Source organism: Lactuca sativa, chromosome 4 (genome assembly GCF_002870075.4).
Source record: "Lactuca sativa cultivar Salinas chromosome 4, Lsat_Salinas_v11, whole genome shotgun sequence".
Lineage (NCBI taxonomy): Eukaryota > Viridiplantae > Streptophyta > Magnoliopsida > Asterales > Asteraceae > Lactuca > Lactuca sativa.
In genome coordinates, this window is record NC_056626.2 from 51,519,511 (window position 1) to 51,530,116 (window position 10,606).

The window sequence follows — 10,606 nt, forward strand, 5'->3', positions numbered from 1 at the left end:
TACTCGACAAAGGGTTCATCAGACCGAGTTCCTCACCCTGGGGAGCCCCGGTTTTATTTGAGAAGAAGAAAGATGGATCCTTTCGGATGTGCATAGACTACCAAGAGTTGAGCAAATTTACAGTCAAAAACCGATATCCTCTTCCTCAAATAGAAGACCTTTTCGATTAACTTCAGGGAGTCGGTTACTTCTCGAAGATAGACCTCAGATCAGGGTACTATCAGCTTCGAGTTCATGAGAATGATGTTTCCAAGACATCATTCAGGACTCGATATGGTTTGTAGTAATGCCCTTCGGTCTAACCACTTTCCTTGGCCATGTGGTAAGCGAGGAAGGTATACACGTGGACTCGTCCAAAATCAAGGCGATAGAGAATTGGTCAGCACCGAAGACACCCATAGAAATCCGTCAATTCTTGGGTCTCGCTGGCTATTATCGCAGGTTCATCTAGAATTTTTCCAGAATTGCCAAACCCTTAACTACTTTGACACAGAAAGACTTAAAACATGAGGCAGCGGCGATGGGTAGAGATGCTTAGTGTTTATGAGTGTAAAATCCACTACCATCCCGGCAAGGCCAATGTGGTAGCAGATGCCCTGAGCCGAAAGGAGAATTCAAGCCGCAAGGCGAAAACATTAACGATGACCATCCATTCCCACTTGTCCACTCAGATCCGAGAAGCCCAATTAGAAGCCCAAAAACCAGAAAACGTGTCGAACGAAGCTCACAAGACCAAATACTCTGTTCACCCAGGTTCGGACAAGATGTACCTGGATCTCAAGAAACAATACTAGTGGCCAAACATGAAAGCCGAGATCGCTACCTTCGTGGACAAGTGTCTGACTTGCGCCAAGGTAAAAGTCGAGTATCAGAAGCCCTCGGGTCTGCTCCAGCAGCCCGAGATACCCGAATGGAAATGGGAGATGATTACCATGGATTTCATCACCAAGTTACCTAAATCTCCGAGTAGGTACTATACAGACCGATTGACAAAATCCGCTCACTTCCTTCCGATTAAAGAATCATTCAAGATGGAAAGACTCACGCGAACCTACATCCAAGAGATAGTCCGATTGCACGGTGTACCTGTGTCCATTATCTCCGATCGAGATAGCAGGTTTACCTCAAGATTTTGGCAATCCCTTCAAAAAGCTCTTGGAACTAAGCCGGATATGAGTACAGCTTATCTTCCTCAGACAGATGGACAGAGTGAGAGAACTATCCAGACCCTAGAAGACATGCTGAGGGAATGTGTCATTGATTTCGGAAAGTCGTGGGACACCTATTTACCTTTGATCGAGTTCTCATATAACAACAGCTACCACACCAGCATCAAGGTTGCCTCGTTCGAAGCCCTCTACGGTCGTAAGTACAGATCCCCTCTATGCCAGACCGAGGTAGGGGACACGCAGCTAACCAAGATTCAAATCCCCGACAGTGCTCTCACTAGTACTGAAATCATCAGCAAAACCACCGAGAAGATCATCCAGATCCGAGAACGACTGAGAGCTTCACGAGAAAGACAGAAGAGTTAAGCCGATAAACGACAAAAACCCTTGGAATTCCAGGTAGGAGACTGTGACCTGTTGAAGGTCTCGCCCTGGAAAGGCATTATATGCTTTGGAAATCGTGGAAAACTTAACCCGAGGTACATATAACCTTTCGAGATCCTTGCTAGGAACGGTCCCGTAGCCTACAAACTCCGACTACCTTCAGAACTTAGCAGCATCCATCCTGTATTCCACGTCTCAAATCTTAAGAAGTGCCTAGCTGATGAAACCCTAGTAATCCCTTTGATGAGACCGAGATCAACGAAAGTCTGAACTTCATGGAAGAACCAATCGAGATCATGGATCGAGAGATCAAACGTACGAAGCAAAGCCGCATCCCGATAAGTGAAGGTTCGCTGGAATGCCATACGAGGACCCGAGTTCACTTGGGAGCGCGAAGACTCGATGAGACACAAATATCCACATCTTTTAAATTATATGATTTGTATCTTAATTCTAAATTTCGGGACGAAATTCCCTCAAACGGGGGGATAATGTGACAACCCGAAGTTTATTCCATTGCTGTAAACCGTATTTGTCAATAAAACTTGTCTTTATCGATTTGTTTCGTCTACATCTTGAATTAGATTATTTAATTTGATACTTTCATTATGACCTCGTGAGTGTTCAAACCCATTAGTAACGCGTGAAAACACCTTCAATACTCAAATGGGAAAATTTTAGTTACGACCACGTCGGGTTACAAACAACTAAATCGGGTACGACCAAAAGCCTCGTTTAACGTCAATATCGGGTAGCTATCCACCGAGCCTCAAACTCAAACCCTATATAAGGGTGAGTGGACTTCATTTGAAGTTTTTCCACTCTCTCTCTCTCTCTACTCTCTCTCTCTCTTCAATCGAAACCTTTGATCCAAAGTCACCCATTTCAAGCTCCAAATAGGTATGTAATCCATCCTAGCTCATAGTGTATCATCTTTAGCTTTCAAATTCGTGTATAAATCATGAAATAGGACCAAGAACTTGTGTTTACGGCCCAGGAACAGCCCTAAGCCGCAAACACACATAAATGGGGTTTTGGAGCCCCAAAACCCTTCCAAACCACTTCTGAAGCTTAGATATGACTTAAGGGCTTACAAGATTGGACTTAGAACACCAAAACCTTAACATTTGAGGGGTAAACATGATTTTACGGCCCAAGAACATGCTTGGACCGTAAACACCCTTTCTTAGGCCGCAAACACCTTTTAAGGTGTTAAGATGCCCCTTAAACACCTCCTAAGCCTTGGAATAATGTCTAGAACCATCTACCTTTGTGTTAGGGACCTTAAACATGAAAGAAACCATCTCCTTAGGAGATTACGGCCATAAAACCCCCAAGGAATGGTTCCTGGTCTGTAAACTCCTATAATGTGGTCAAATGGTGCCCTAACTTCCTTCCATGGCTTGTACTTTGGACTAGAAACACTTGTGCTTAACCTAGGGACACCAAAACTCATAAGGAAAGAGTACATGAGAGTTTACGACCGTAAACTCGTAGTTTACAGCCGTAAACTCCTTTATATGGTCCATATGTTGATCAAACCCCTCCCAATGCCTTAGAACTTAACCCAACATCATCCCTCAAGTGTTGTAAGACCATTAAGCAACCAAGACCACCCTACCCATGATTTTACGGCCATAAACTCATGGGGATATATTCATAGGGCCGTAATCTCCATTAGGAGTTTACTCTTGAAGAGAAAACTCCATATTTAGGCCATACACCTCCTTAGATGCTACCCGGATCACTCTTAACACTTGAAATGAAGTGTTTTCGTGCCTCAAAGTGTATATTCTTATCTAATTAGTAGTTCAAAGTCTAATTAGATACAATTATGTATCTATTCATATTACATAGGAACCTCGCGTGTATTCAATCCCCGAATTGACACTTAGCATCCTAGCCGGCACATTTCTCGTCCGGTGAGTCCATACCCCTATACTTTTTCCGTGTTTTCAATGTTTTCAGGGGGGGGGGGGGGTAAAAGCAAAAGTACAAGAATATCTTGTACTCAACTTATTATTTCATTTGAAATGTTTCATATTTCGTACGCTTTTAACAATCAAAACTGTATTAACCAACCATTTGACTTGCAGAGTTAGTTTTCAAACTGATTGCAAATCTTATTATATAGTGTTATATCATACATTTCACAAATGATTTTCCATTTCATTACTGTTAAAAATCATTACTCTTAGAACTTTAGACGTCCTCTGTAACACTCCACAGAGATACGCGAGTTGAGGACCCCTTTTTGTAGCTAGAACTTAAAACAGGATTTTCCGCATTATTAATTGTAAATTCGTTAATCTTAGGGTTGGAGACACGTCCTATGTAACACTCCACAGAGATATGCGAGTGGAGGACCGCCCTTGTAACCAGAATCTCTTAGTATGAAGGCGTGACTTGAGTGTGTAGATCTATACGAGGCTGACTACCCTGTACCTTCCTGCTAGCTACAGTGGGACCGGCAGGTCTACGGGTGACAAAAGTCATAAATGATACTGACCTTCCTTTGACGTATCTAGTTTATCATATGGTTATAGAACTCGCAAACTTAGATAACGGAGATTTACTTTTAAGTAATAAAGAACTTAGTAAATTAATAACCTTAGAAATTAGTTTGCTATTTTGATAGTTTTATATATGTATTAAAACTAAAATACATTTCAAGGATAACCAGGCTTTCAGGAAACTTCACACAAGCACTTTAAGTATGGTAGATACTTGTACATTACATTCAGATTCGATAACCAACCACAAACTTTTAAGGAAAATAAGGGTTTTTTCCTGGGATAACTGAACTTGTTTTTAACCAAACTGGGTAACAAATGGATAACTAAACTTTACTTATGAGAAAATATGGGATTTTCTTGGATAACACTTTTTTAGAAAACCAAAGGAAACTTGTTCATTTTCAAAAACAAACCGCTTATGCACTCACCAGCTTTATGCTGATATTTTTAAAACTGCTTGTATTCTCAGGTTCTCCTTAGATAGGTATCCCGCGTTCTTTTGCAGAAGACGGAGCATATGGAAGTTACGTCTTTACTTTTGTTTAGACTATTATATCTATAAAACATGTAATACTTTGCTTTTCTACTTTCAAACAAATGTAATGATTCTATGTAATGTAATGTTTTGTGTTTACTATGCTTACTATGTACATTGGTTGTGATACTTTACATGACGTCCTCCGCCCCAGAACGTTTCCGCCATCGGTTTCGGGGTGTGACAAAGATAAACTTAATCATGGGGAATAGGAAGGTTTCACCTGTCACCAAGATTGGAGTTTACTCTTTATTGCTTAGTAGTGGGTTAGAAATAGATTTGAATAATTTTTGCTACTCGTCTGATATGGCGAGAAATATTATTTCCTTTCATGGTTTGTACAAACAAGGTTATAGTTTTTCATTTGATAATGAAATTGGTGATATAAATGCTTATTATAATGGTGTTTTTTATTTGAAATCATTACCTTGTAATGGTGTATATGAAACTGTGAATGTTGTAGACAACTTAGGAAATAATGTGTTGCATATTGATTCTTCCAATGAATTGGATAAAGCATGACATTGTTCCATGTATTTGTCCGGATAATATCTTGAGAGCAGAGGGTTATATGATCACTTATCTAAAATGGAGCGTCTGAGTTCGACAGAGGCTTTTAAGAGCTACGATTGCTAGTCGGTGTTTTAAGTCGTACTTTCAGTTATAGTTATTAGACTTATCCAAGTGGGAGACTGTTGGATTTAGTGTCTAAGCCCATAAATATAATTGGTATATACTTTACCCGAGAGTAGCATGGTCCATTTGGGTTGCATGGCACCAGAACAATTTGTAAGGATGGACTTATGAGAAGAGGATATTTATGATTTATTAATATATTATAAGTTCTAATATATTAATATGAAATCATATTATTTTACTAGTATTGATCAAGAATTAATTTAGAATTAATTTTGTGATCAAAAGAGACTGATTAAATATAAGGGGTTGATTTGGTAAATCGTTCGTTCTTATGGTACGGGCCTATTATCCATGATTCCTTATGTTGGGCTAAACCCATGTGACAACCCATGGATGATCCATGGAGGTTTAAACCCATGGAGAATAAGTAATATGGAAGGTCATGCACATTAGGGTTTACATGGTGTAACCGTAGTTTTGCCACACTATATAAGAAACCCATGAGCTCCTAAAATCGACACCCTAGTGTTTTTGGAAGAGCCATAGCTGATTTTTGAGTGCAAGTATTCTCTCTCAAGTCCTTCGTTGTTGATGGTGTTATGTGAAGCATTTGAGGCATCATATTTGGGGTGCTAGGCTCTTAAAGGTCCAAGGAATCAAGGTACAAGAAAAGGTATGTCTTCTAACTAGATTTTTGTTATACAAGTACCCATGATTGTATGCTAGTTAGGAAAATTCTTTGGAAAATAACTTTACATGTATAATTAGAGAAAACATAGATCCAAAGCATTTAGGGTTGTATGTCCACCTTAAGGTTATTAGGATGCTTAAAACCCTTCAACAACCTGCATGGTCTGATGTCGAAGAACATAATTAAATCAGGTCGTGTCCCTGACCACAGCAATGCAATGACCACCGACGCCGCTAAAATGACACCAATCCCTATCCATGACACACACGAAACCCCGCACGATGGTCTCCAGGGCGATAGCATAGGAACAAATATCCGTGTCTCGATCCATATGATACTAGATCGAGTTGATGACTAGTAGTCCATGCAATGATCCATATCCATGACCCACACTCATACATATCACATGCACTCATACTGTGGTCCCCTACCCAATAATGGATAACACATGAAAGGGAATCCACGTGTCTTATTCAATGACACTAGACTGGTGGACGGAACCCCCAATGCATGATCCATATATATCGTTGAGTTCAAACATGCAAACGGCCTACACCCACATCATGTATGGTCCCGAGTTGAAGGACATAAGAAAATTAGGCCGTGTCTTAAACCATGAAGCTGCAGTGATAACCGGCGCCCTAAAATGATATCAAGATGTATCCATGACCCACATACATCCTAGTACCATGGTGCCCAGGGCGAGAGCACAGGAATGGAAATCCATGACTCGACCTATATGATACTAAGGTGGTGTTTGTTTTTTATTAAAAACCTTTTCAAACCTCTTCGTCCTGCGCGGCGCAGCACACGCGCAACACTTTCTTTCCCGCAACTGTTTGTTTTTTCGCACACTTCGAAATTAAAAACCTCTTCCCGTCCGCTGCTTGGGACATCACTTGAAAATTGCTTCTAAACTCTTCAAACCTTAACCCTAAAAAAAAAGTGGCCGACCTCCCATTTGTTCCAGGAAATCGATCGCAAGCCTCGTCTCCTACCTCCTGTCGACCAAGCTTCTGCTCACCACCCAGCGCCCATCGGTGCAGCCCCCACAGGCGTCTCCTTCCGGCAACCCATCATTCCAGGTTCATTTTCTTCTTCTTCTTCTTCTTCTTCTTCTTCTTCTTCTTCTTCTTCTTCTTCTTTTCGTTTTTTGCTGCTGAAGGCAGCGATTGTGCTTGTTTTTGCTTAATCTTGATGATTTTTGCTTAATTCTTCTTCATATTAATTGTTTGATTTTGTTGTTAAATCTTTGTTTTTGCTTAATCTTGGTGCCAATCTTATCAAATAGTTCATGCTTTATATCATATAGATGTTGTTGAATCTTTGTTCTTGCCCCAATGTCTTCAATTTGTGCTTAAAATGTCATATATTGTTGCTTAATTGTCATGAAATATTGCTGAATTATTGTTGAACTGTCACTAATTATTGCTGAAATGTCACAAATTGTGGCTGAATTGTCATAAATTGTTGCTGAAATGTCACAAATTATTGCTGAAATGTCATGAAATATTGTTCAAATGTCATAAAATGTTGCTGAAGTGACATAGTTGTTGATGAAATATTAATAATCTTTGTTGAAATTGGTTATTTTCATCAATACAAGTTGTAATTATGCTGAAAGTTGTTGGTATAAGGTTATGTCTGCTAAAGTATGTATTCCATATGTTTTTTATTAGCAATGGCAGATAAACATACATAGACCAATGAGCATACAAAATTCTTATTGAACACTTGCATTGAAGAAGTCAAAATGTGGGTATAAAAGGTTTGAGTTTGCATAAACATTCATGGAACAAATTAGGAGCAACCATTAAGGAAAAGTTTGGTGTGGATTTGAGTCAAAGACAATTGAAAAACGCTTATGACAACCTTAAAGCCAAACACACGGGATGGTTATACTTGAAAAACAAAACTGGCAACATTTACAATCCTCAAACAAATACTTTTAACTTAACAAATGAGGAGTGGGAGGACTTTAAAAAGGTATATATATATATATATATATATATATATATATATATATATATATATATATATATATACATACATATTAATATGTATTTTGTTTATATAGTTGCCATTTATTCTTATACTACTTTTGTTACATTGATTTGGTTTAGGGACATCTGAAAGCCGCTTCTTTGAAAACTGTCCCATTGTTGTTTCCAGAGCTTTGTGCATAACTCTTTGATGGAAATAATGCCTCTGGTAATCTCAGCTATGCCACATCCCAAACACCATTGGGACATGGATCATCTTCTTTCCATGTCGCACCACTACAACTTATGGACACCCCATCTGTTAGCATAGATGAGGATGATTTTTTTTCCAATCACACTACTCAGCCTTCACCTTCTGCTGCTTCACCTTCTGGTAACCCCAACAAAAGAGCTAAACCCTCAACTCCTAGACCTCGAGTTGCTAGTGCCTCACCTAAGCCACCTTCTAGTGCCTCCCCTAAAGCTTCTATTACTGATGATGATTTATCATTGGAGATGCAGAAAGCTCTATGACATTTGACTCAAGGGCCAACAAATTCCCCAATGTTTAGAGAAGCTAGAGTTACTCGAGTTAGGCCCGATAGACCCTCTACGATTTGTTACTTATCATATTTTTGGAGGGACCATGAATATAAGAGAGAGATGTGGGTAAATTTGCCTAATGATCCACAAATATTAAGAGGATGGATCGAGATGACAGCTACAAGTTTAGGAGTATTGAAGGATGGAAAGATTGTCCATTAAGTTTACATATTTCAATTGTTTAGGTTTTAATTGCATGTGTTAGAACTATGTGGTTATGTTTTTTGGTTATTTGGTACTTGGATGTTATTTGCAGTATGTGGTTATTTGGTACTTGAATGTTATTTGTAGCATTTGGAACTTGAACTATGTGATTATTTATTTTGGTTATTTGGTTATGTTATTTGGTACTTGATTTTTATATTTTTTTTATTTGGAACTTGAACTATGTGATTATATATTTTGGTTATTTGGTTATGTTATTTGGTACTTGAGCTCTATATTTTTTTATTTGGTACTTGAGTTTTATGTTTTTTTATTTGGTACTTGTGTTGATTAATAGGTTCCTAATGGATCACGACAAAAAGATACTACTCATAATACTAATGTACTTGTACGTGCGCTACTTTTGGAAAAGGGGTGTAAAACGAGTGCGGGACAATGATTCGGAAATGACGGGACATGAATTTACGTTAGAGTTACTTCACCATAATCCTCTACAATGTGTTGAAGTGCCACGCATGTCCTGTGAATCATTTGTCCGGCTATGTGCTCACTTTAGAGTAAACTACACGTTAAAGGATAGCAAACATGTGTCGGTTGAGGAGAAGATGGCTATGTTTTTGATGATGATCGGTCATAACCAACGTTATGTGATTATCAAGCGGAGATTTCAACACTCAAAGCAAACAATTCATAAGTTTTTTCATGAAGTGTTCGACAAAATGTTGCTTTTTGCACATGACATTATAGTGCTAACTTCTTTTAATCCGAATCCAAACATTCTGGAACATAATAGGAGGCTACGACGGGTGTTCAAAGGAGCAATTGGTGCACTTGATGGCACATTGATACATGTTGTTGTCCCTGCAAACAAACGAGATTTATATAGAAGTAGGGGAAAAGGCGATTGTTACCAAAACGTATTGGCAATATGTGACTTCAACATGATGTTTACGTTTGTTGTGGCGGGTTGGGAAGGGATAGCACACGATTCTAGAATTTTATCAGAAGCATTAGCAAATCCACATGCACCATTCCCGCTTCCACCACCAGGTAAATTTATGGTTATTTAAATAATTTTATCTTAGCTTGAAAAAATAAATGACTTTTATTTTTATTTTTTTACAGACAAATATTATCTTTGTGATGCCGCTTATGCAAACATTCGAGGTTTTATGGCACCGTACCGTAATGTAAGGTATTGGCTTGGAGATTTTCGTCGAAGACGTGCATTAACGAATAAAGAAAAATTTAACCATGCACACACAAAACTCCGGAATGTCATTAAGCGTGCCTTTGGTGTCTTGAAAGCACGATTCCCTATATTGAAGAGGATGGCACACCATTCTCATTGGTTACACAACGAAACATTACACTAGCATGCTTTGCGCTTCATAATTTTATAAGAAGAGAGGGACTACGTGATGAGTTTTTTGCACGATATGATGAACCAAATGTCTCGGTTCGGAATAACAATGCAGTCGTTGATAATGATAAAGATGTGATTCCAACACATGGTACTGCAGCGAACCGTGAATATATGACCCAGTTAAGAGATGAAATTGCCGAACAATTGATGCAAAATATGGAATGAAAATTATTAAAGTTTTGTTGTATAAATTTTATTTAAAAATGTTATTGTAAGACTAATTTGGTTGTTTGAATTTTATTTCAATGTTTTAAGACTACAATTATTAAATTTTAGGTATTAAAAACTATTTTCGGTTTATTAAATTATTTTATTATAAATTTTTTAATATCTGCAGCCGTTAAAAAAACAAACATGCTTCTCATTATAGTCTGCAACACTTTGGTCCACCTCTTCTGCTGCAGAGGGCTGCAGAGGTGGTCCGCAGACTTCAGACAGTTTCACTTCGGAAAAACAAACAACACATAAATGGAGCTGATGAACGTTACCCACATGT

The 10,606-nt window shown here is 38.5% G+C and overlaps 1 protein-coding gene across 1 annotated transcript; it reads left to right on the forward strand.

The window, feature by feature from the left end:
* The first annotated feature begins 9,130 nt into the window (after window positions 1-9,130).
* Window positions 9,131-10,275, forward strand: LOC111903759 (uncharacterized). Its single transcript, XM_023899539.2, has 3 exons — window positions 9,131-9,734; window positions 9,810-9,879; window positions 9,993-10,275. Exons 1-3 carry the CDS (start codon window positions 9,131-9,133, stop codon window positions 10,273-10,275), a joined length of 957 nt encoding a protein of 318 aa, XP_023755307.2.
* Window positions 10,276-10,606: the final 331 nt, after the last annotated feature.